Source organism: Artemia sp. Qi Xiang Cuo, chromosome 19, assembly GCF_049724085.1.
Source record: "Artemia sp. Qi Xiang Cuo chromosome 19, ASM4972408v1, whole genome shotgun sequence".
Taxonomy (NCBI): domain Eukaryota; kingdom Metazoa; phylum Arthropoda; class Branchiopoda; order Anostraca; family Artemiidae; genus Artemia; species Artemia sp. Qi Xiang Cuo.
In genome coordinates, this window is record NC_142812.1 from 53,587,828 (window position 1) to 53,614,903 (window position 27,076).

Here is a 27,076-nt window from a genome sequence, read left to right on the forward strand (position 1 = left end):
AATAATAATAATAAAAAAAAGACGACAAATATATCGATTCGTGATTTCTTAGACAACAACTGCTTTTTAATATCAGTTAATTAACTAAAACTTCAAGAAAATTTTTTTTCTTGTTGTTTCCCTTAAGCATATATCCAACAGGGAAGCCAGAGGGAAGAGCAAAATTTCAGGGCTTATAGCTCCTTCCCCCACACATCCCCATGTTCTTTATTCTTCATTTTCATTATACAGGTACTAAAAAGAAACAGACAAATTACAGCTTGTCAGAATAAGATCTACTTAATGGAAAACAATAAGATGAAAAAATACATGTGTGAAGATAAAAAAAAAGATTAGTATTCTGAATAAATGATTTTCACTGCTGTACCATTTTCACTGCTCTTTCCGGTATTTGACCTGTTAACACCTATGCTGGGTTAAATTTTTGAAACCCGTTTTGGAAGTTATTATAATCCAAATTTCAGTCATTGACCAGTTTCGAGCTATATTAACTGGATTTATTGTTTCACTATCATGTCAAGGCCCATTATGTCAACATCATGCCGCTAGTGGAACAGTACAGTGCAGCCGGTGTCAACAGTGGTTTCATCCAAAATGTACAGGCATTTCGATTGAGGAGAGAAAACAATGTGGTGAGTGGCTATGTTTAAACTGCCAGTCCCCCCGTTCTTTGAATGATGACCCTAAACCACCTTTGACACCACTTTCTCTACCCCCTGGCTCTAAACCACGCTCTACACCCAAGTCTGCCACGAAACCTACAACCCTAAAATCAGTCTAAAAAAATCAAGCTTCCCAAGCCCCCCCTTGTGCTGACTGTGTTAAACATATCAAACAGCTGGCTGATCTCTGAGCTAAATACAATTCTTAGTTAGAGAAGAATTTAGACCATGAAGTAGCCATAGAAGATGTGAAAAAACAAGTTGACATTTTTCTCAATGACCAAGAAATTGGCAACGACTTACTCCATGAACGCGATCTTGAAATTAAAAAATCAAGTGAAAATATCAACTCCCATAATTCCCACCACCTCCTTATGGAAGATGAACTCTACCATCTAGAAAACAATCAAGTGACCCTTAAATTGAAAATCACCAAATTACAAGACGACTTAAAAAACAACGAAGCAATTATTACTACACTAGGGGATAAATTATCAGAGTTCAGTAAATCCAGCATTAATTGCAAAGTATCCCATGAGAGCATACAAATACCTAGGTGTAGTATGACTACTGATGACGCCCTTTAGTTCGTGAACAGTCCAGCGACTTCCGGTTTTTCACATAAATTATCAGGTGATAATGAACTAAACAAAAGGATTAACAAGGTTATGGAGAAGTCATTACCAGACGATGACATTGTTATTTTTTTTGAAAAAATTACGAAGGTGATGGATAAAAGGGAAATAAATATAAAAATAAGCAGAAAGGAAAATATGATCTGTAAGCATTTTGATAGTGGTTTCTCTAAGTTTCGCAAACAATGCAAGTTTCTACATTTTTGTCGTCATTTTATTTCGGGAGTTTGTGTGTCTGATAAGTGTATTTTTGACCATGTTGATCTGTGTTCTGTTTTATCTTGTATTGATAAGTCGTGTACTTTTTCTCATGCATCTTCAGGGTTGGAGCGTAGGTTTAACACCCAATGTTTTTTAGGGCAACAGCGACAGTCTTCACGGCCCCCCCCTCCCCTAGGTCGTGTTCCATTCGACTGTCATTCTTATCCCCCTGCATACCCGATACAGAGCAGTATACCTCAGAAATCAATCCCTAGAAACAATCCACCGCCCCAAGTACTTACGCGTACCCAGTCAATCCAACCCCCACAATCACTTCACTCAATTCGGACCATCCCCAACCTCCCCCCCTCACTCATATTCCTCCCAAAAATCCACTTCCTTTCGACTCCGTTCTTCTCCATGCGTTCAAGAAGTTACCGGCCGGTTCTGGACTCCACCCGTTATTTGCCGAGACAAACCCAACCCCTCCCCTCTCAGATACCCCCCCACCGTACTTCCCTCCCTCAGCATCAGCTTGCCCCCCACCCCTCCATATAAAGAAAACTCCCAATTTGACTTATTCCCAGATCACCAGGAAACCTTTCTCCCTTCCCTTGCACTTTATCCCCCCTGGCTACCCTACCAGTATGACTCTGGTTTAAGAGTAAGCAGGCAGAATGATCCACTTGTAACACCTCCATGCAGAGTTTCTAAAACTTCAAATAGTTACCGCTGTTTAGAGTCTCTGCTAGTACCTGCTCAATTAAATGCAATTATATTTGAACAAGACAGATTTGATCCCCCTGTCCCTTGTTCTCACTATCCAAGTTTAGCCCCCGTCAAGAATTCCAATAGAACCCCTGACCCCTTCTGTGATATATAAAAAGTAAAGTGTAAAAACGGTACCTTCACATGTCGCTTTCGATCCCCCACACTTTTGTTGAGCAACGCTGAAAGCCTTAACTTTGAAAAACTTAATGAATTAGACACCCTTTCTAAAATATATAGATTAGATGTAATTGCTATTACTGAAGTTCAAGCTCAAAATTTACACATGTTAAAGATTAACAATTTTTCTCAATGTATTAAACTCAGACCAGAAATCCTTAAGCTCTTGAATAAATTTAACGTCCCCCCATCCCATTCTTTAAGGATTTATACTTCCTTTGTCCACCCGCATCTTGAATATGCTTGTCCAGTTTGGCATCCTGGCATCTCCCGTGTTGAATCAGATAAAATTGAATCTATTCAAAAAAGAGCCCTAAGAATAATTTTTAAAGAAACTTTGGTACCACATTCACTCCTTCTAAAAAAGTCCAAGCTGGAAACTCTTGAGCACAGGAGAGGAACGCTGTGCCTCCGTTTTGCAAAAAATGCAATAATAAACCCTCGCACGGAGAACATTTTCCCCAAAAGACACTCCGCATCCAGACGCCGCCTGCCACGTACTGTTTCTGAATCCGTCCCTATCTTGCCCCCCATCCGTTGTTTAACCTCAAGATATGAAAAAACCTTTGTCCCCTTCATTACTGATCAAATAAACCGCTAGTTTTTTTTTTTTTTTGTTTTTTTTTTTAACGGTGATACCCATGGTTGTGTCTGTTTGGTTATTCCGTTCCCTCCCCTTTTTATATGCTCTCTTTTAAACCTTTTTAACACTGTTTTTATCTCAATTTTTTTTTGGTTTTGTTTTAGTTTGTGCCTTTTTAACTGCCTTACATTTGACACTTTTTGTTTTTTAGACTAATGAATGGCTTTGCCTTTCTGATATGGTTGTTTTTGGTACTGTTTAGCCAGTTGTTTAGTTCTTGTGCTATTTATATGTTTTTTTTATTATATGACCCCGAAATGTGAATTCGGCCCTTTGGGGCTTGTGATAGTCATTTTTTGGAATAAATATCTTATCTTATCTTACCATAATTAGCCACACTCCTCTCTCTAGCTCCACTCCACTAAATCATCTGAGCAATTTAAATGTAATGAAAAAACTACCAAGATGGGTGTCAGCTTCTCTAATATGACCTAGGAGAACAAATACATCCTTCCAGGACCTACTGGGATGGCTGAGCCCTTTAGCTGGGGTGGCATATTTGTAAAACTTATGAGCCGAAGGGCGCTTCTCAACTTGCCAAGCCTGGGGCCGGTCTATATATCTAACAAACAAATTCTTACCTGAGTCAGAACCAGGCCCACCTCTCCATGTACTACATCCCGGCTCTGAAACGCCATCTACACTGACAACTGGAGGAGGACCGTCTCCGGTGTTATTCAAATTTAGCGCTGACAATTCTGTCGTAGGGGCATTCCGATTCCTCGATCTCTGGTTGGATCTTTGAGCTGTTGTTGTTAGACGACCGTTGATAGGTCCATTGCTGTAGAAACAAGATGGAAGAGAGGTTGGAAAAAGCTTGTGAACACTAGAGTCCAAAACTACATCCATTATGCGGGCAAGCTTCTCAGGGTCATCTCGGTAGTGACATATAAGCAGGATTGCCAAATCTCCCCTGTTAAAAGAATAAAATTAAGACACGTAGCAAAAATAACGATATTCAGCGACGGACTCCTCCTTTATAGGGAGGAAGGAAGGAAAGAAAAAGAAGCATAATTGGATGTGCGAAATTTTCATCTAAATTTTTGCTTTATTATTTTTTTTTCACCTCAAATTTTACGTAGAATCTCAATCATCTGATCCCTCATTATGCAGCAAAATCTAATTATACAGAAAAATATACAGAACCCAACAAAATATTGACCCATAGGGAAAATTTTTTTCTTTCATTGGGCGGAATGAAACCCGCCTCACGAAGTTATATCTCTTCCATTCAGAAACGAGCTTTAGCAATACTAACTTAAAAAGTTGGGCATTTAAATGGAATAGTTTTTCACAGAGCGACCTTAAACACAGGAAAAAATACCAAGAAAGAAAAAACAAAAAGGCCGAAGCAAGACATAACCAAGCATTCACCCATATGCAAACATTTTACTTCACTGGGCGACGTAAAACTCGCCTGACGATGCAAAATCTGCTCGCCAGAAAGGAGCTTTAGCTATGCAAGCAAAACTCCTCTCCAGTCAAAAAGAAGCTTTAATTATGCAAACTCAATTAAAAATCTGGATCTGTAAATAAAATGTTTTTCCATAGGGGACCTTAAAGGGCATAAAGAAGAAACACACGCAAAAACACACGCAAAAAGAAGAGACAAACACCAAAAAGGCAAAAAAGCCAAAACAAAACCTAACGAAATATTCATCATACGCAAACAATTTTTTCACTGGGCAACGTAAAATTCACCTGGCGAAGCAAAATCTGCTCTAGTCAGAAACAAGTTACAGTATATGAACTTCGTTAAAAAGTTAGACAATAATAATAATAATAATAATAAAAAATCACAGGGTGACACTAAACACAGGTAGAAAAATGCTATAAGGTAGGTAGATAAATTACTATAAGGTTAATAAGGATAAAGATTACAATGTTCTCCTGTGCCTTTAGGCTAAATTTGTATCAGATGGTCTACTAGTAAGTGTAGATATACTCTGTGAGAGCTATAAAGAGTATTACATTTAAATTTCAATAAAACTGAAAATGAGGTTATATTTGTACTTCCACGAGGTCTAAAATGTTATAAGTGAATAGAATAAACTACTACTACTAACAAGTCACTGCAGCACCAAACCATCTGAAACCAACACAACTGCAAACGCTCCTTCTCCAACCAAGTCCATCCAAAGCTTCATTCTTTACCCCCGCTCATGAAGTTCCCATATCCTTTAAATCCTTGCTCATCACATCTTTCCATTTCACTCGGGGACGACGTGCTTTCATCTGGCCCCAGATGGATGGCCAAAAACCAGTTTTTGGCAATCTGGCAATCCTTCATCCGTAAAACGTGACCGAGCTATCTGAAGCTTTCTTTCACTATAGCCCTAGAAAGTGGGATCCAACCATTTTTTCATTACAGCTTACAAAAGGATTAATACTACAATGCTCCTGTTCCCCCACTTTCAATCCCTCCCTCCCTCCCCCACTCTTAATCCCTCCTTCACTCCCTTTACTTAGATTGTTTTTATGACCTGTTCCCACTCCATTCCAGTGTCCTTTTTTCGTTCCGCCCAGATGGATGGCCAAAAAGCAAAATTTTTGGCAATCTGCCATCCTTCATCCGTAAAACTTGGCCGAGCCATCTTAAACTTTCTTTCACTATAGCCCTAGAAAGTGGGATCGAACCATATTTTTGTTACAGGTTACAATAAAATTAATATAGCTTAATACCACAATACTCCTCTTCTCCCACTTTCAATCCCTCCCTCCCTCCTCCCCCTTTATTTAGATTTTTTTATGACTTGTTCCCACTCCATTCCAGGGTCCTTTTTCCGTTCCACCCAGATGGATGGCCAAAAAGCACAATTTTTGGCAATCTGCCATCCTTCATCAGTAAAACCTGGCCAAGCCATCTTAACCTTTCTTTCAGTATAGCTCTAGAAAGAGGGATCGAACCATATTTTTATTACAGGTTAGAATAGGATTAATATAGCTTAATACGACACTACTCCTCTTCCCCCACTTTCAATCCCTCCCTCCCTCCTCCCACTCTTACTCCTTCCTTCACTTCCTTTGTTTAGATTTTTTTATGACCTGTTCCCACTCCATTCCAGGGTCCTTTTTTCGTTCCGCCCAGATGGATGGCCAAAAAGCACAATTTTTGGCAATCTGCCATCCTTCATCAGTAAAACCTGGCCGAGCCATCTCAACCTTTCTTTCACTATAGCCCTAGAAAGTGCGATCGAACCATATTTTTATCACAGGTTACAATAGGATTAATATAGCTTAATAATACAATACTCCTCTTCCCCCACTTTCAATCCATCCCACCCTCTTCCGACTCTTACTTCCTTTATTTAAATCTGCCTTTCTTGATGACTTTTTTTTTTCGTTCCGACCAAATGGCTGGCCGAAAGCATAATTTTTGGCAATCTGGCAATTCTTCATCCGTTAAACGTGCCCGGGTCATCTTAACTATTCTTTCACTATACCCTAGAAAGTGGGATCGAACCATATTTTTCGTACAGATTACTGTTTGATATATGGTCAGTCAATGACTATACCTATGACTACCCTTAGACAACGCCTTTGGAGTATATCTAACAGATCTCATTCGCCTTTCAAAGCGTCCACGTTAATCTACGGTCAATCCATAGAGTAAATGTAATCCTTGAATATGATTATAAGCTTTGAATGACTCTTAGAACAAACCTAAATAATAGAGTAATTAAGGGGCCAAGGACATTGAAATCGAAAATTTTAGCCCCCTGGGTCAATTTTAGGTCAATTCATACCTGAAAACCGTGACTTCCTAAGATATTTTTTTTCTCAAAATTATGAAACTTGTAGGAATAGGAAATACCACATTTTGTCAGTGTTGCCACGTTGAACCGCGAAAATAAGTAAGCAAAATGAATGAATTAAATCGGACAACACTTTTCATCCAAATAATAATAATAGCACAAAAAATAAGCTGTTTGGTGCTTTAGCTTATTTTTTTCCGTTAATTTTTGTCTAATTTGACTGGCACTTTGTCGTAGAAACTAGTTGTCACATAAACTTTGAAAAGGGCTCATTCGATTGGAAATTGAAAGGGCTAGTTCCCTTTTTAATAGTAAAAAGTATTTGGAGGGCAACTATCCCCCCCCCACGTCCACCATTTCCTCAAACACATCCAATCAAAATTTTGAAATAGCCATTTTGTTCAACGTAGAAGAAAGGTCGGGAAATTTGAGGATGACAACCCCCCCACAGCCCTCAGGGCAAGGGTTGTAAGTTATGCCCTGGGGCATATAAGGTTTATATAGAAAAGTTGATCGTAAAATATTAAGCGGAGTCTCATAGGATTGGTAATCAGAAGTTCTAGTGACCCTTATAAATTCAGAGTGATCGGTGGATGGATCCCCCCCCCCCCATATCTTGTATTTTTCCCGAAATGCATCTGATAGAAATTTTGAGATGGCCATTTGTTTTTGCAGAAACTTCGAAAAAGGCTTATTCGATTGGAAATTGAAGAGGCTAGTGCCCTTTTTAATAGTCAAAAATGATTAGAGGGTGACTAACCCCTCCCACGCCCAGCATTTCCACAAACACATTCAATAAAAATTTTGAGATAGCCATTTTGTTCAATATAGTTGAAAGATCCGAAAATTATGTCTTTGAGGATGATAACCCCCCACAACCCTCAGGGCAAGGGTTGTAAGTTATGGCCTGAGGACATTTAAGGTTTATATAGAAAGGGTGATCATATAAAATTCGGAGGGGGGCTCATTGGATTTCTAATCAGAAGTTTTAGTGCCCTTTTTAAGATTCAGAGTGATCGAAGGGTGGATGCCCTCACATATACCTCGTATTTTCCCAAAATGTATCTGATAGAAATTTTGAGATGGCAACTTGTTAACGAAGAAACTTCGAAAACAGCTCATTCGATTGAAAATTGAAAGGGCTAGTGCCCTTTTTAAGAGTCGAAAATGATTGGAGAGTAACTAACCCCCCCTCCCACGTCCACCATTTCCCAAACACATGCAATCAAAATTTTGAGATAGTCATTTTGTTCAGCGTAGTTAAAAGGTTCGGAAATGATGTCTTTGAGGATGACAACCTTGCCCAACAGCCCTAAGGGCAAGGGTTGTAAGTTACGCCCTGGGGGCATATAAGCTTTTTTATAGAAAGGGTGATCGAATAAACTTCGGAGGGGGCTCATTGGATTAGTAATCAGACGTTCCAGTACCTTTTATAAGATTCAGTGTAATCAGAGGGTGGATACCCCCTCCACCTCCCCCACCTCATATTTTCCCGAAATGCATCTGATATAAATTTTGAGATAGCCATCTGTTATCGTAGAAACCCCGAAGAAGGCTCATGGGATTGGAAATTGAAGGGGCTAGTGCACCTTTTAATAGTCTAAAATGATTGAAGAGACAAACCACCCTTCCATGCCCAACATTTCCCCAAACACATCCAATCAAAATTTTTAATAGCCATTTTGTTCAGTGTAGTTAAAAGGTCAGGAAATTATGTCTTTGACGATGACCCCCCCCAGCCCTCAGGGCAAGGGTTGTGAAGTTATGCCCTGGGGGCATATAAGGTTTTTATAGAAAGGGTGGCCGTATAAACTTCGATAGTAACTTTTTCGTTTTAGTAACTTTTTTAAGATTCAAGGGAATCGGAGGGCGGAGCCCCCCTCCACACCTCAATTTTTCCGAAATGCATTTGATAGAAATTTTGAGATAGCCATTTGTGGTCGTAGAAACCTCAAAAAAGGCTCATTCGATTGGAAATTGAAAGGGCCTTTTTTAATAGTCAAAAGCGACTGGAGGACAACAAACCCCTCCCCCACGCCAATCATTTACCAAAACACATCTACTTAACATTTTAAGTCAGCTATATCGTTCAGGGTAGTTAAAAGGTCTGGAAATTAGGTCTTTGAGGACGACACCCCCCCCCCCACAGCCCTCAGCACAAGGGTAGTAAGTTTAGCCCGGAGGGCATATAAGGGTTTTAAGGAGGGGTGGTCGTATAAACTCCCGAGGGGGCTGATTGGATAGGAAATCAGATGCTCTAATCCCCTTTTTAAGAGTCGAAGTGATCGGGGGCAGCCCTCCCTCCGCCCGCGTCGTATTTTTCACAAATGCATAGGAAACAATTTTGGGAGTCATTTATTCAAAAAGAGTCCAAAGATCATATAATAAGGCCTTTAGGGTGGACAGAATCCCCCAGAGTCTGGGGGGTAAGGGTTGTAGTTATGCCTCAGGGGCATATAAGGTCTCTATGGAAGGGGTGGTCGTGAGAACTTTCCAAGAGGCTCATTTGATTGGAAATGCATAGTTCTAGTTCCTTTTTACGTGTCAAGCAGGACTGGGAGCAACTAGCCATCCTCCATGAATCCTCTTTTCCAAAACGCGTTCAATTGAAATTTTGAGATACCAATTTTGTTACTGACAGTCCAAAAATCATAAAACAATGTCTTTAGGGTGGGCACAATCCCCCAGAGCCCATGAGCAAGGGTCGTAAGTTATGCTCGGGACATATAGGGTTTTTATGGAACGGGTAGTCGATTAAACTTTGGATCGGATGGAGCTCATTTGATTGGAAGTAGGAAGTTTTACTGCCCTTTTTAAGAGTCAAAAGTGAATGGAGGGCGATCAACCCCCCCCCAAACCTATCATTCCAAAAAATAGCCGATCAAAATTTTAAAAGAGCTATTTTGTTCAGCATTGTTGAAAGGTCCAGTAATTATGTCTATGGGGGTGTCAACCTCCCCCACAGTCCTCAGGACCAGGGCAATTCGTAAGTTAGGCAATTCGTTCATTGAGTACATATAGTTTACATTATTAAGAAAAGTATGTATGTTTGAACTTTACTTTCTAAGAAGACGAAGGGTATTCAGGTGAGCCTTTCAGAGAATGTTGAGGGGAGTTTTGAACTAAATCAAAACACGTTATGTTTATACGGTTTGTCAAAAGGGCGCAACTCAGGAATAACTGAGTATGTTAATTTGGAAAATTCAGGAAATGATAAGGGAGATTATCAAAAGGCAATATTTGCATGCTACCAATACTACTATAACTACACTCACTACAACTACTACTACACTACTCCATTTACAGTATTAACGGAAAATTTGAACTAAATCAAAAGACACTACGTGCATGCATATTGTCAAAATAGCGTATCTCAAGAATTGATTTGGGTATTAAGTTGGAACTTCCAGAGAATGCTTAAAGGGGAAGGTCATCTCACCAAAAGGTAATATGCCCACAATACTACTAATACTACTATTACTGCAGCATTTACTACTACTACTACTTCTATTGCAACTACTTGTAAGGCTAAGAGCATTGAGATGAAAAATTTCAAGAAGTGTATGAACACACAGGTTATCAAAAGGACATATCAACAATGTCATAGCAATGGCTAAATATATTAAGTTGAAAATCCAGGACTTGATGAAAGGGATGTTCTACTGACCAAAAGGCAATAGGTTAGTACTAATGCTGTTAGTAATACCACCGCTATTCAATACTATTACTAATAATATCAATACTACTACTGTGACTACTATTTCAACTATGCCTAAGGTTATGAAGGTGAAATTTTCAAGGAATTTTGAGGGGGGAAGATGAACTGAATCACAACACGTCGTCTGTATGGAGGCTGTCAAAAGTGTAAAAGCAATATCTTAGGAACAGTTTGGTGTATGAAGTTGAAAATAACAAGGCTTGTTGTGAGGGATGTTGAACTAACCAAAAAAAATATTTGTATCCTAATGCTACTACTGCTACTCATATTACTACTACTGTTACTATTATTACTACTTCTATTACTACTACTAGCACCAAAGCTTAGGCTACTACGATCAAGTCTACTACTACTACTACTATTACTACTACTATCACAAGTTAGGACGTTAAGGCGGTAAATTCGAAATGCATTGAAACTGTATGGAACTAATTCAAAGAACACTATTCCCAAACAGGTTGTTAAGATGACGGATGAGAAATGTTTCAGGTTAGGTTGATGGTATGTATTAAACTTAAACTTTCAGCGTGTTGAAGAAGATTTTGAAGAAACCAAAGGTGCTATGCGCATACTGCTACTAATGGTGCTACAACTATTGCTACTTCGCAAGCTAAGGGTATTAAGGTGAAGTTATTCAGAAATATTTAGACGGATGTTAAACTAAATCAAAGCAAACTATGAGCAAATGGACCTTCAAAAAGGTGACAAAGCACTATCTGAAGATCAACATATCATTAATATCAAACATATCAAATACATATCAACATATCAAGCCACTATATGTATTCTTTTAATACTACCACTACAGTTACTATAACTATTGACGTTAATGGTATTAAAATAAAACATTTAGGGATCGTTTAGAAAATTCAATTAAACAAAAAAACTTTATGCATGCAGGTTTTCAAAGGAACATATAAGCAACATCATAGGCAGCAACACTCTATAACAACTAGAAATATCATTGAAAATTTCAAAGGGGCTAATTCGATTCAAAACTAAAAGTTCCGGTGTCCTTTTTGAGAATAAAAAGAGATTGGACAGCAAGCAGCCCTTCTTTCATGCCCATTCATTTTCCAAACACATCCAGTCAAAATTGACAGCCATTTTGTTTAGCATAATAGAACGGTCCAGCAACTATGTCTTTAGGATTAGGCATGTCAACCACCCACAATTATGCAATTTTACAATTATGCTTTAAAACTAAATATTGCTTTAAAATAAATCAAATGGTAATGTGTTTATGCTTGCCAATAAGACACCTCAGCAGTATATCGAGAACGACTGGGGGTATTAAGTTGAAACTTTCGGAGATACAATCCAGGTTGTCAAAGAGCAAAGATAGAATCTTTGGGAATAATATATAGTTCTATTTTTCAGGTCAACTTCAGAAGCTATAAAATTCAATAAAAAAATACTGTTTGTGTCAGGTTTAAACATTTTTGAAAAAGTTTCTCCAACATACAAATAGCAGTTCGTGGTAACGAATTGTAAGTAAGGAGCGACTCGGCTCAATAATAATCGTAACTCTAAAACAACAGAATTTTAATATCAAAAGATACATAAAAGAATCAGCTTATTATGCTGATTCCAAATATATAAGATTCATCAAGTTTAGTGCTACTCATCAAAAGTTACAAGCCTGAGAAAATTTGCTTAATTTTTGATATAGGGCAGAAACACCCCCTAAAATTAAAGGGATCTTAGCGAAAATCACATGTTCAGATTCAGCGTACCAGAGAACCCCATTGTAGAAGTTTCAAACTCTCATCTATAAAAATGTGGAATTTTGCTATTTTTGCCAGAAGACAGATCACGGATTCGTGTTTATTTGTTTTTTCCAGGGGTAATCGTATCAAAATAATGGTCCTATAAGATCGGAAGAGGGTGCATTTGAATGGAAATTTAAAGTTCTAGTGCCATTTTTAAGTGACCAAAAAGATCGGAGGGCAACTGGGACCCTTCCCACGCCCATTTTCCCCCAAAATTATCTTATCAAAAGAAGTATAGTTTAAGATCAAACAATTATGTCTAGGTGTAAAATGACCCCCCCAGAGTCCGTGGGGAGAGACCTGTAAGTTATGAAGTTCACCCATTGTTTACGTATAGAATTTGTTATTGGGAAGTATACAGACCTTTTTTTGGAGGAGGGTGTGCTTGGGGTGGATTACTATAGGGAGAATATTCCTTGGGGAGAGAAATTTCAGAAAGGGGTGAATATTCCAGGGAAAACGTTACACAGAATTACCATACGAAATTCTTTTTATTTGTCTTACATTCTCTTTGTCAAATTTTTCATGTGGAGATGTTCCGAGAGAATTATTCAAGGGCTTTTTTCCAAGTGTTTTGATTTCGAGGAAATAATTCCCACAAAAAGGGGCATTTCTGGGCTGGACGAGAAACCGATTAGAGATTAAAGTCTTGTTCAAATGGAAGAATACTAAGGATAATTTTTCAGGCTGAATCGTCCGCGAGCAATTTTACACGGAGGGGGGGGGGGGTGCACCTTACGTTGGATGAAATTTCCACGGATTTTTCCGTGAGGGGGAGGGGTATATTTCATAGAGGGTGAGCCACACTAACCGGCATTATTTTAAAAACTAACAGAAATTATTCCATATATGAAGGGTTGCCCCCTGCTCAATACCTTGCTCTTTACGCAAAAGTTTGACTGTTTGTCCTAATTTTTTAAGAGCGTCTACTGAAATAAGGGGGCCGTTTAATTAGAATAGGAAGCTTTTTTTAAAAGTGCTAACAGTCTTAGCGTGAAGAGCAAGGTACTCAGGAGGAGACAACCCTTCATATACGAAATTAACCTCCCAGAATTAATATGCAAATTTTGTTTTAATTTTTTATGTCGGGTGAGCCAAAATCGAACCTCTATTAGTTGAAAAACGTTCAAGAAAGTAAATAAAAAAAACAAGTTTTTTTTTAAACTGAAAGTAAGGAGCAATATTAAAACTTAAAACGAACATAAATTATTCCGTATATGAAAGGGGCTGTCCCCTCCTCAACAACTCGCTCTTTACACTAAAGTTTTTATTGTTTTAAAAAGTAGAGTTGTGACAAAGAGCCAAACTATAGCGTAAAGAGCGAGGCATTGATGAGGGGACAGTCCCTTTCATATACGGAATAATTTTTGTTCGTTTTAAGTTTTAATGTCACTCCTTAGTTTTAGTTAAATAAACATGTTTTTTATTTAATGCCAATAAAAACGAACAGAAATTAATTTAAAAAACTTTTTCCACAAAACAAGTTTTTCAAAGAAAAGTAAAGAGCCCCATTAAGCCAAGAATGAGAGGAAATGAAGTCAAATAATCTTTCGAGCATAAAACTATCACAGATCACTATCAATAAATAAATGAAACTCAAAATAAACAGAAATTACAGTAAATAGCCGAGCCAAACCCAAAACGAGCAAAAATTAGCTTGAGGAGGGCTGATAACCCCCATGCCCTCTCAAGACCAGAACATAATTTGCGCTTGAACCATACCAAACTTAGACAAAAACACTTTTATTTGGACACGGTCTTACTTTTGAAAACACGTCCCTTCACACAGTAGTGGGTGATCAGCTTCAGATACATTAGCCTTTGAACTATACTAAACTCAGACAAAGGCACTTTTTATTTGGAGATAATCTTACCTTTGACGACGGGTCCCTTCACACAGTAGTGGGTGATCCGCTTCAGACACATTAGCCTTCATGCTTAATGCAGCAAGGGCTGCAGAAAACCCAAGACCTTCATCAGTAGCGATTCGGATAGGACCATAATGAGGTGATCGACTGATAGTCCCTGAAATTAAACAATCCTTGGAATAAGACAAATTGAATGAAAAAAAACTTAATTACCATGTTAAGGGTGTTATTAAAGTATTACTGGCAACCTAGTGATTATCAGCAAATTAAAACAGTTTTTCCTTCACTTGTTTTAAGGCTAATATATTCTCTGTGATAAACCCATATATTTTCTGCTATTTGTCAGCAAGGCTATGTACTTTGCCTTCGATAATTCGTCCTATACGTATACTGATGAATAACACAAGAGGATATGTTTGTGGAACAGGGAATCAAAAATCTTATGAGTTAGGGCGTAGAAAAATGAATGTAATACTGGCAGCTAGTTTACACGATTATCGTAGACTAGTTTTATACATAAATATTTCTAATGATGGCCTATTTCATGGATTCAGGCATAGTTGGCATAATGTGCCCAGTGTCTTAAGTAGGAACATGTCATGTCAGTTCTTGATCAGTCGCTTTAATGAATGTTTCGTCACATACATAAAAAGAAAATCTTTAGCCCGTTATTTTCTATTTATTTAGACACTTAAATTTTATCCATTTTACGTTTTTTTTAAATTTACACTTTTTTTTTATTAAATTGAAGAGTTCCGTCCTTCGTTCTACGAAAGCTTTTAACCAGCTGGTGAAGTAAAATTATTTGTGTTAGCAAATTTATCGACTATATACTTCATAGCACTAGCCTATATGATTGAAGTTATCTGATAGAAAAATGACACTCAGTGAAGTAATATACGTAGCAATATGAAAATAGTAGGGCCTTTATTAATCTCTATTTTTTGGGAAAGAAGGGGAGAAGGGTAATTAATGATTACTTTTGAGAATTCAAATTTCAAGAAATCCGAAGTTAGTAGTAACCTAATCTAAAAAGAGAAACAAATCGATCACGCTTCTGACAAGCTAAACTTTCTCCTATAACCAGTTAATAGCAATATAATAAGCTACCTGACAAAAGGTCTGTTTTTCTTTTCCAACAACAGTCAAACATGCAGGGGAAAAGAATACCAAGAGTTTTAGGAATAAATAAATTTCAATGACCGTTTCCTAGCATGTTACTACTGCAAAATAATCGCAACTTCAAACCCGTTGAAACCGAAATACTGGCGAAAGTTCCTCTTCCTGTTAAAAAATTCTGATTAAACAATCTCTAATGTCTTCCCCAAGGCTTTTGACATTTCTGTAATCTCGGCCCGGTTTCATATCTAAGCCCCGACCCTTGTATGGGGTCGGGTCCTTCTCTACTCTTCATTTATATTGAGTAATTCAATTCTAGGAATGTGATTTTTTTCCATTCTGAGGATACGCGCTAAGTCACCATCGAACTATGATACGCTAATGTTGGAGTTGTCTTAGATTTATGTACCCTGTGAAAGTTTTGGTATATTGTTTTTTTTTTGCCCCCCCCCCCACCGGTTAAATATAAACAAAAATTTTGCTATCAATCGATAGACGATAGACGAGATTCAGTTCTATTTATCTACTGAATCTGCTTATATTTTAGAAACTTCGTCTTTAACGTTTTTAAGATTAAAATATTTTAAAATCAAACAGTTCGTGGTAACGAACTGTAAGTAAGGAGCTACATGGCTCAATAGTAACCGGAGCTATAAAAAACGTAATTTTGATACCAATAGATACATCAATCGGGTTTTTATGCTGATTTTAAATATATAAATTTGATTAAGTTTAGTCTTACCCATCAAAGGTTATGAGCCTGAGAAAATTTTCCTGATATTCGAAAAAAGGGTGAAACATTCTCTAAAAGTCAAGTGATCATAATGAAAATCACACCATCAGATTCATCGTATTAGAGAACCCAACTATATAAGTTTCAAGCTCCTATCTGCAAAAATGTGGAATTTTGCGTTTTTTGCCGGAAGTAAGACCACGGATGCGTGTTGATTTGTTTTGTTTTTTTTCCATGAGTGATCGTATCGACCCAGTGGTCCTGGAATATTTTGAATTGTATTAAGTTTGAATTTTGTCCCAATTCTTTAAGAATGACTCCTGAAACACAAGGAACGTTTAATTAGAGCGATAAGACGCTTTTTTCAAAGTACTAAAAAACTTTAGCGTAAAAAGCGAGGTGTTGAAGAGGAGGCAACCCCCTTTATATACGTAATAATTTCTATACGTTTTAAGTTTTAATGTTGCTCATTACTTTCAGTTGAAAAACATTGTTTTTTATTTATTTAATTGGTTAAAAATTCGTCGAAAAAAGGACAATTTTCCTTGCCTTTTAAGGCAAGTTTAAATCCTTCTCTAAGGTCCCCCCTTCTCTTACCTTCATTTATATTGAGTATTACTATTCTAGGAATGCGAGTTTTGTCTATTCTGAGGATACGTCCTAAGTTACCATCCGACTATGATGCGCCAACGTACATTATTAAGCTTTTTTGAAAGAATTTACCAAGAGTGAATGAGTGGATTTACCTTATGTGAGGGTGATAAGAGCTAGATTTTTGCTTGGGGGAGAGAACACAGTAGACAAGATTTTGTTAAACTCCATGTTCAAAAATACTCCTTGTACTTTTGACATATATTTCTATTAATTTAGGGTTACAGAGTGCAATTTCTAATTCACTTTCAAATCTGTAGACACAAATATGGCGCATGTTATGACACAATAAGATTTAAAACCATGACCTCCTATGCCCCTTCACAAAATAAAAGCTTGGCGGCCCAAAAACGTTAAATTTGCCCCTTTGGGCAAAACTACTTATATTGACTTATAATAAGGACTAGAATTGACAGATATATAGAAAGCCACTTTTAGGGGGAGGGGCTTCGAATAAACACAATAAATAAGAGAATTCTATGGAAAGTTACAGATAAGTCACGCGATTCCGGGAAAGAGGTACGCGCCCTAAGCTGAAACATCGGCGAGACAGTAGCTCGATTGTATAAAAATTATTATATCTATTTATTATATTATATTTATATTATTAATTTTATTAGATAATTTAAAGAAGACTTACCTAACCTAACTTACACTAGGTTAAAGATGACTTAAATGACTTACCAACATTAGCAAGGGCTTCAAAAAGAAAGAAAGCAATATTTAAGGGCAACAGGGCTTCTCCTCTTGCTGGATAAGTGCCATTCATTTGCATTGTTGCTTTCTCCCTTATTGTTTGCATTTCCTTGTATCCAAGAGGTACTTTCTCAAGCAGCCTTACCAATTCTGATTCTTGGTGAGCTAATTTCACCTAAAACAAAACCACGAAATAAATCACTTATATTAAGAGTACGGCATTGGACTTTACGGTTCCTACCGGCTGTGTTGATATCCGTTTCATGGCCCTTCAGCCAGGAAGTGCAATGGGTGCTTGGGGGCCAGTCGTCCTGTACTTTCGCATAAACTTCCTGTTTACCTTCCCCCGATTTTTACAGATACCCATTTAGAGCTGGGTCGACTCTGGCTGAGCTTACCAAATAGCCAGCCACACGATGACTCAAACCTCCGTCCTCATGGACAAATGATTTCAAGTCTAGCGTGCTAACCACTCGGCTAGGAAGACCCATACCTTAAAGGAACATCATGTCCCGTCCATTATAATTTTTTGTTTTCCAGTTTGTATGGCCAAACCATTTAGATTTCACTGGGCGATCTTGAAATAGCTTATAAAGGTTAGATAAGAGTTCCGAATAACAGTGTCCTAATGGAAGTTGAACTGGCTCAAAAAAGTCTCGTTTTAGCAGCACATGATGTAAGGCGTGCATTTGGCTCATTGGCAAACGGAGCCATGCTCCTTTATACAGCAAGAAGAGGCGTTTATCACCCCGTTATTCACACCTTGAGAAAGTTATATTCGCGGCCTAGGCGTTCATCACCGTCATTCGCACCTGGAGAAACTTATATTCGCGGCCTTAAGTACACATTAAAATTACAAATCCACTTCGGTTACCGTTTTTCACTTCATCTAACCTAACACATGCTCCCCGAAACAGACTTCCTTGTCCCAGTAGCCTGCCAAGTGATCTGAATAGTTTAGCTTGTAAAGGTTAGATAAGAGTTCCGAATAGCAGTGTCCTAATGGAAGCTGAACTGGCTCAAGAAAGTCTCGTTTTAGCAGCACATGACGTAAGGCGTGCATTTGGCCCATTGGCAAACGAAGCCATGCTCCTTTATACAGCAAAAAGAGGCGTTCATCACTTCGTCATTCACACCTTGAGAAAGTTATATTCGCGGTTTAGGCGTTCATCACTCCGTCATTCGCACCTTGAGAAAGTTATATTCGCGTCCTAAAGTACATATTAAAATTACAAATCCCCTTCGGTTACTGTTTTTCACTTCATGTAACCTAACACGTGCTCCACGAAACAGACTTCCTTGTCCCAGTAGCCTGCCAAGTGATCTGAATAGTTTAGCTTGTAAAGGTTAGATAAGAGTTCCGAATAACAGTGTCCTAATGGACGCTGAACTGGCTCAAGAAAGTCTCGTTTTAGCAGCACATGACGTAAGGCGTGCATTTGGCTCATTGGCAAACGGAGCCATGCTCCTTTATACAGCAAAAAGAGGCGTTCATCACTTCGTCATTCACACATTGAGAAAGTTATATTCGCGGTTTAGGCGTTCATTACTCCGTCATTCGCACCTTGGAAGTTATATTCGCGACCTAAAGTACATATTAAAATTACAAATCCACTTCGGTTACTGTTTTTCACTTCATGTAACCTAACACGTGCTCCACGAAACAGACTTCCTTGTCCCAGTAGCCTGCCAAGTGATCTGAATAGTTTAGCTTGTAAAGGTTGGATATTAGTTCCTAATAACAGTGTCCTAATGAAAGCTGAACTGGCTCAAGAAAGTCTCGTTTTAGCAGCACATGATGTAAGGCGTGCATTTGGCTCATTGGCAAACGAAGCCATGCTCCTTTATACGGCAAAAAGAGGCGTTCATCACTCCGTCATTCGCACCTTTAGAAACTTATATTCACGGCTTGAAGTACACATTAAAATTGAAATCCATTTTGTTTACCGTTTTTCAATTCATCTTATCTAACACGTGCTCCACGAAACAGACTTCCTTATCCCAGTACCCTGTCGAGTGATCTGAACGGTGCTATCAGTTCACCTACTCTTGTTAACAACGATGTCTTAGACGTTCAATTAAAATGCATACCCTCATGCATTCATGCAGCAACAAACGTTACCCTTATCTGTTATGCGGATATCTTGTCTGTTATGCAGATATCTTGACTGTTATGCGGATATCTTGTCTGTTATGCGGATATCTTGTCTGTTATGCGGATTAATCTTGGCAGGTTAATACAGCATATCGAAGAAAAATTCAGCATGCTTGAGAGTGAATATTCTAAACTGGGGCTGGAATTTAACTCTGAAAAATCTGAGGTTCTTCTATTTAATTGGAGTAATTCGGGTCCTACTCCGTCTAACCAGCTGGGATGTTCTTTAGTAAAGCCAGTTGAATAACTTGTTTATCTTGGTCTTCCAATTGGGTAATCCCTAAGGCAAACCCGTTTGCTACTGATCTCCCACCTTGAAAAAAGTGGGGTGTATCTTATGCTTCAGTTGTCCGAAATAAAAACCGTTTCAACCGAACAATCCTCACTAAACTTTACAATTCAACAGGACTATACCAATTTCCATATAGAGCACCATTTTGAAAGATTTAAAAGCACTTGTTTCTGAAAAATATTTTGTTTGTATTGTCATAAAAAAAATCGAAAAAAAAGTAACAAAATACTACCCCCCCCCCTAGATTTTTCAAAATGCCTTTTTTGTCTTCATTTTTAAAAATCAAAAAATTCCTGGCAGTGCCCTATAATGTTGTCATTTGTCTTACCTCCAAAGGTTTCGTTGTCGCTGGTGGTCGAGGAAGTTCCAATCCAAAAATAGCAACATGAAATGCCAGATAGAGATGATCAGATCCAAGCTCAAGTCTCGAATCAGTCCTATCTGATAAAAATGATGCTAAGAAATGACATTTGTATAGGGTTGCAGAAGCGAGAAGACTGATCTGATGACACAATGGATTGGCCTATAAAACAATAAATGTAAAATTTATATATTGAATGGATAAAAAGAAAATGAGATGTTTTCATGGATGATCTGGATTCCCATTTTAAATTATGGGTCTTTCCTTAGAAATAATTTAACTAAAAACAGGTTGGTGGTAATTAGCTAGGTGGTAACAAATATAAATATGTTTAACAAAATATAAATGTTTTTACTTTTATAACTTTAATAAATCAAATAATGTTAACATTTTGATTACTAAATATCAGTATATGTATATTAAACTGACAATTCACATTCATTTGTACTTTTTCAATAACTATCCAATCCAATCACTTACAACTAAGAAAAAAGCACTATCCCTTTCAATGTCAAATTGAATGAGCCTTTTTGAGGTTTCGCCGACAAAGCTGTCTATAAAAACTTTAGATGCCCCCAGGCTGTCGTTTCCGACCCATGCCCTAAGGACTCTAGGGGACGGGGTTGCCATCCTTAAAGACCTAATTTCCAAAACTTTCAACTACGTTGAATATAATGGCTATCTAAAAATTTGGAGCGGATGTGTGCTGGGGAAAGATATACTTGAACGGGGTACTAGTTGCCCTTCCATCACCTTTTCCTATTAGGAAGGGCACTAGATCTTTGAATTTCAAATTGAAAGAGCCCCTTTTTGAAGTTTCTACGACAACGCTTTCAGAAAAATCATTATATACCCCCAGGCATAACTTATAATCTTTGCCCTGAGGGTTGTGGGGGAGTGTCCTCCTCAAAAATATATTTCCTATCGGGAAATCAGCTACGCTGAACAAAATGGCTATCTCAAAATTTTTATTGGATGTGCTTGGGGGACTGATGGGCGTGGGGGGGGGGGGGGCTAGTTGCTCTCCAATCACTTTCGAGTATTAAAAAGGGCACTAGCTCTTTGAATTTAAAATCGAATGAGCTTTTTTTGAAGTTTCTACGACAACACCTTCTTTAAAAACCTTATATGCCCCCAGGGCATAACTTAAAACCCTTGCCCTGAGGGCTGTGGGGGAGTGTCCTCCTCAAAAACATATTTTCTATCTGGAAATCAACTACGCTGAACAAAATGGTTATCTCAAAATAATGATTGGATGTGTTTGGGGAAATGGTGGGCATGGGGGGGGCTAGTTGCCCTCCAATCCCTTTCGACTATTAAAAAGGGCCCTAGCCCTTTGAATTTCCAATCAAATGAGCCTTTTTTGAAGTTTCTACGATAACGCCTTCTATAAAAACCTTATATGTCCCCAGGGCATAACTTAAAACCCTTGCCCTGAGGGTTGTTGGGGAGTATCGTCCTCAAAAACATATTTTCTATTTGGAAATCAACTACGCTGAACAAAATGGCTATATACAATTTTGATTGGATGTGTTTGGGGGAATGATGGGCGTGGGGGGGAGAGGCTAGTTACCCTCCAATCACTTTCGACTATTAAAAAGGGCACTAGAACTCTCAATTTCCAATCGAATGAGCCGATTTTGAAGTTTCTATGACGACCCCTTCTATAAAAACCTTATATGCCCCCAGGGCATAACTTAAAACCCTTGCCCTGAGGGTTGTGGGGGAGTGTCCTCCTCAAAAATGTATTTTCTTTCGGAAATCAACTACGCTGAACAAAATGGCTATCTCAAAATTTTGATTGGATGTCTTTGGGGGAATGATGGGCGTGGGGGGGCTAGTTGCCCTCCAATCACTTTCGACAAATAAAAAGGGCACTAACCCTTCGAATTTCCAATCGAATGAGCTTGTTTTGAAGTTTCTACGACAACGCCTTATATAAAAACCTTATATGCCCCAGGGCATAACTTAAAACCCTTGCCCTCAGGGTTGTGGGGGAGTGTCCTCCTCAAAAACATGTTTTCTATCGGGAAATCAACTACGCTGAACAAAATGGCTATGTCAAAATTTTGATTGGATGTGTTTGGGGGAATGATGGGCGTGGGGGTGGGCTAGTTGTCCTCCAATCACTTTCGACTATTAAAAAGGGCACTAGAACTCTCAATTTCCAATCGAATGAGCCACTTTGAAGTTTCTACGACGACCCCTTCTATAAAACCCTTATATGCCCCCAGGCCATAACTTAAAACCCTTGCCCTGAGGGTTGTGCGGGAGTTTCCTCCTCAAAAACGTATTTTCTTTCGAAAATCAACTACGCTGAACAAAATGGCTATCTCAAAATTTTGATTGGATGTGTTTGGGGGAACGATCGGCGTGGGGGGGGGGGGGGCTAGTTGCCCTCCAATCACTTTCGACAATTAAAAAGGGTACTTGCCCTTCGAATTTCCAATCGAATGAGCTTGTTTTGAAGTTTCTACGACAACGTCTTCTATAAAACCCTTATATGCCCCCAGGGCATAACTTAAAACCCTTGCTCTGAGGGTTGTGGGGGAGTATCCTCCCAAAAACATATTTACTATCTGGAAATCAAATACACCGAACAAAATGGCTATATCAAAATTTTGATTGGGTGTGTTTGGGAGAATGACGGGCGTGGGGGTGGGCTAGTTGCCCTCCAATCACTTTCGACTATTAAAAAGGGCACTAGAACTCTCAATTTCCAATCGAATGAGCCGATTTTGAAGTTTCTATGACGACCCCTTCTACAAGAATCTTATATGCCACCAGGCCATAACTTAAAACCCTTGCCCTGAGGGTTGTACGGGAGTGTCCTCCTCAAAAACGTATTTTCTTTCGGAAATCAACTACGCTGAACAAAATGGCTATCTCAAAATTTTGATTGCATGCGTTTGGGGGAATGATGGGCGTGGGGGTGGGCTAGTTGTCCTCCAACCGCTCTCGACTATTAAAAAGGGCACTAAAACTCTTAATTTCCAATCAAATGAGCCCCATCTGAAGTCTCTACAACGACCCCTTCCATATGAAGTGCCCTGCTCTAAAGGAAAACAAATAATTCATAATACTTTGTGCCAACATCGTTCTCATATACCCTAAGTTCTTAACTTAAAACCCTCGCCCCAAGGGCTGGAAGAATGTTTCCTCTTCAAAAACATATATCACAATTTAAAATTTATAAAATTAAAGAACATGAATATCTACACCGGTTTTTGGGTTGGTTCTGAGGAAATTATGGGCGTGGGGGGGGGGGGGCTAGTTGCCCTCCAGTCACTTTCGAATATTAAAAAGGGCACTAGCCACTCCAATTTTCAATCGAATGAGCCCTTTTCAAAGTTTCTACGACAACTCCTTCGATACGAAGTGCCCGGCCAAAAAAAAAAAAAAAAAAAAAAAAAAACCAACAACATTGTACCCCCATCGTTCTTTACTTAGGCAGCACTAGCGCGCTGCCTATGATCAGGTTCAAGCGACATTGACACTCAGTGTGGCACACTGTAGACCTAAGAAACACTCCTTCCATGGTCACTGTCACAAGTGATTGGCTCCCACAGGGTATCCCAGTTTCAGTGGCAATCCCTTTTCCCATATTTGTTAAGTAGCCCTCAACTAGCCCCAGGTTGATCTTATCCTGGCAAAAACGTCTACCTTTCATATGCTATTTGCCTTCGCCTGCTTGGACGAAGGCTGGCAACGTAAACATGGTCAACTCGCTTTAGACGCCTCTTCTTGACGGTGTCGGGGAAAACAACACAGCTGGTAAGGATTTAGATTCTCCTAAGCAGCTTTCAGAGGTTAGGTCTCGCAACTGTATAAGGGAACCGAAAGGTCTAAACCCGAAGACGAGTTTATAAAGAGATTTCCCTTCGACTCCAGACATTTTCGGAGCCAGTGAAACACCAACCATACCACCAGGATACAAACTGGTCCGTCCCAAAAGTACTGTTGTGCAGTGGTACAGTGTAATAATAAGCTTTAAAAAGATAAATTTCTCTATTGTCTTAACCTTTTATGGTATTTTTTCCCAATCGCAATTCGTGGCTCTTTCATTTATTTTTTATTCCAAATGATGTCCGCGAAATTAACGCTCATCAATATCTTATTATACTATATCTGGTGTATTATATCTGTTTTACGTATTCTATTTCTTCTAATTCCAAAATTAGGATTACTAAATAATTCTTATTTTATAAGACTATTTAAATTAATTGATCCTACTTATTAAAATAAGAATACAACCTATTTTGATTGGTGGATTATTTATTTCGATGCTTCACCTTGAGTATTCATAGCCGATCTATGTTGTCTGAAATACATTCCTTCAGATTCTGAAGCATTTCTTCAACCATGTAGCAAAATTTTTTTTGCCATCAACTATTCTAGGGGTATGCACTGATTTGGTTTTTGAGAGGCTACTTAACCCGCCCACTAAATCTGGTGGATTGGCCAAGAGGTCCGTTAAAACCCCAACAACTAAATCGACCATAAACTTTTGCAAAGCGTGAGTAAAAAGAGCTTCCACACTTGCAAACCTTATTTTAAATGGATGAATCTAGATTCTATGCTGCCTATCTCTATGAATGAACTTTTAGAGTTTTGTGGGTTCAGGGTGCTAGAATAGGTTTGAATATTAATATTAAGAGGACTAAGTCGCTAAGGCGAGGAATAAGTAAAGATGAAAAGGTGATGTTGGGTAACGAGAAGACCGACCATGTGGACAGCGTCACTTGCCTTGGTAGTATCATTAGTAAAGACGGTGGGAGCAGTGAAGATGTTAAAAATAGAATAGCCAAGGCCCAGGGAGTTTCTTCACAGTTGAAAAAGATTTGGAATAACAGGAAGATCAATCTGCGAACCAAGATTAGAAAATTGGAAGCGATGTGATGACAGGGATCAAATATAGTTTTGAAGCATGGGGCTCCGTAAAATCAACGGAGATTTGTTAGATATTTTCCAGAGAAATTGCCTACGGATTGTTTTGGTTATCCGGCTGACTGACCGTTTATCAAACAGTAGGCTATACGAAAAGTCTGGTTCAATCCCATTTTTTAGGGCTATAACGAGAGAAAGATTGAGATGGCTAGGGCACGTTCTGCGGATGAAGGATGACAGATTGCCAACGATTGTCCTTTTCAGCCAACCGTCTATGGCTAAACAAAAAGCAGGACGTCTACGGTTGGGGCGGGAGGATGTTGTAAAGAAAGATTTAAGGGAAACAGGAACTTCCTGGGATGGTATAAAGAAGGCTTTGAATAGATTAGGATGGAGGAGGAGCGTGCGTATCTGTATTGGGCGGCTTGGTGCTGCAGTAAGTTGTTAGTAGTAGTATCTATATTGTGGTATATAGGTGGCCTATCTAACATCAAATATAATAGCCTTCACTAAAACAAAGAGAAGCTGAAACATGAGTACTTTTTTACCCTTCTTCATATATGGTGGAATTTGATCATCAAATCTGGTGCATAAGCAAACAGGTCAATCGAAAGATAAAAACTAAATCGACCTTACACTTTTGCCATCCGTGCGTCAAAAGACCTTCCAAACGAGCACATTTTATTTCAAATGAAACCATTAACCGTCTAACACGAAAAAATATTCCTATCTTCTCAACTTTAAATGAATCTAGATTCATACTGCCTATCTGTATTGTGGTATGTAGATGGCCTGACAGATATATAGGTGGCCTATCTACCATCACATATGATAGCCTTCACTGAAACAAAGAAAAGCTTGAAAAATAAATACCTTCTTTTTTGTACCCTTCATTATAAATGGTGGAATTTGAACCATCAAATCCGGTGGATAAGCAAACAGGTTTATCGACAGCTAAAAAACTAAATCGACCATACACTTCTGCCATCCTTGAGTCAAAAGAGCTTCCAAACGAGCGGATTTTGTTTCAAATGAATCCATTAACTGTTTAACACGAATAAATATTCCAATCTCCTCAACCTCAGATGAATTTATATTATATGCTGCCTATCTATATTGTGGTATGAAGGTGGCCTATCTACCATCACATATGATAGCCTTCACTAAAACAAAGAAAAGCTTAAAAAATAAATACCTTCTTTTTTCTTCCCTTCATTATATATGGTGGAATTTGAACCATCAAATCGGGTGGATTAGCCAAGAGATCCGTCGAAAGCTCAACAACTAAATCGACCATATATTTCTGCCATCCGTGAGCCAAAAGAGCTTCCACACGAGCAAATTTTATTTCAAATGGATCTGTTAAGGGTTTGACGCTGCTGAATATTCCTATCTCTTCAACTTCAGGTGAACCAACAACTAGCTCAGGGGATTGACAAGTCGACAAAGAAGAGTTCTTTTCCATTTCTTGCAACTCACTGTCAGTATCAGAAGAGGATTTATCCTTATCAGTGCTGTTCGAACTATCTTCGAAGTCACTAAGTGGTGGCGGTTGATCACTTAGCACAGTCAGAGCTGCTGCATCGCCATTATTTTCACAAAATCCTTCACTACTCACACTACTTCTATTACCGTCATTAGCCTGTTCTGGTGGCCATTCTTCCTCTTCTTCTGGTCGCTGATGCGGGAGCTGATGTGGCATTTTATTTTTTAGCACAGCTGAAGAGGCGTTAATACATATATTGTGAGATTCACTATTACGAAAGCAGGCGATGGGACTGTAGAAACGTCGACTTTCATGGTTATACGTAACGCCTGGAAATAACATTCGAAAAGTCGGTAACGGTGCTATAACAAAATGAAAATGTACAAAATGTGATATTTTATGGTGATAAGAAATTTTACATAATGAATTGATTGAAAAACCGTCACATTACAAAAGACACATATGAAGCAAAAACAAAAGAAAAAGAATAAACA

General features: G+C 38.5%; 1 protein-coding gene across 2 annotated transcripts in view; it reads right to left on the bottom strand.

Annotated features, from left to right (window-relative positions):
• Dora (zinc finger SWIM domain-containing dorado) overlaps nt 1-27,076 on the bottom strand; it is a 162,480-nt gene that overhangs the window by 49,298 nt on the left and 86,106 nt on the right. For both annotated transcript variants that reach the window (XM_089105678.1, XM_089105679.1), the window contains exons 9-13: nt 26,292-26,911; nt 20,177-20,371; nt 17,390-17,576; nt 14,209-14,359; nt 3,671-4,002 (exon numbers count right to left, since the gene is read on the bottom strand). In XM_089105678.1, coding sequence (XP_088961804.1) covers nt 3,671-4,002; nt 14,209-14,359; nt 17,390-17,576; nt 20,177-20,371; nt 26,292-26,911 — 1,485 coding nt within the window. The remainder of the gene's footprint in view (nt 1-3,670; nt 4,003-14,208; nt 14,360-17,389; nt 17,577-20,176; nt 20,372-26,291; nt 26,912-27,076) is intronic.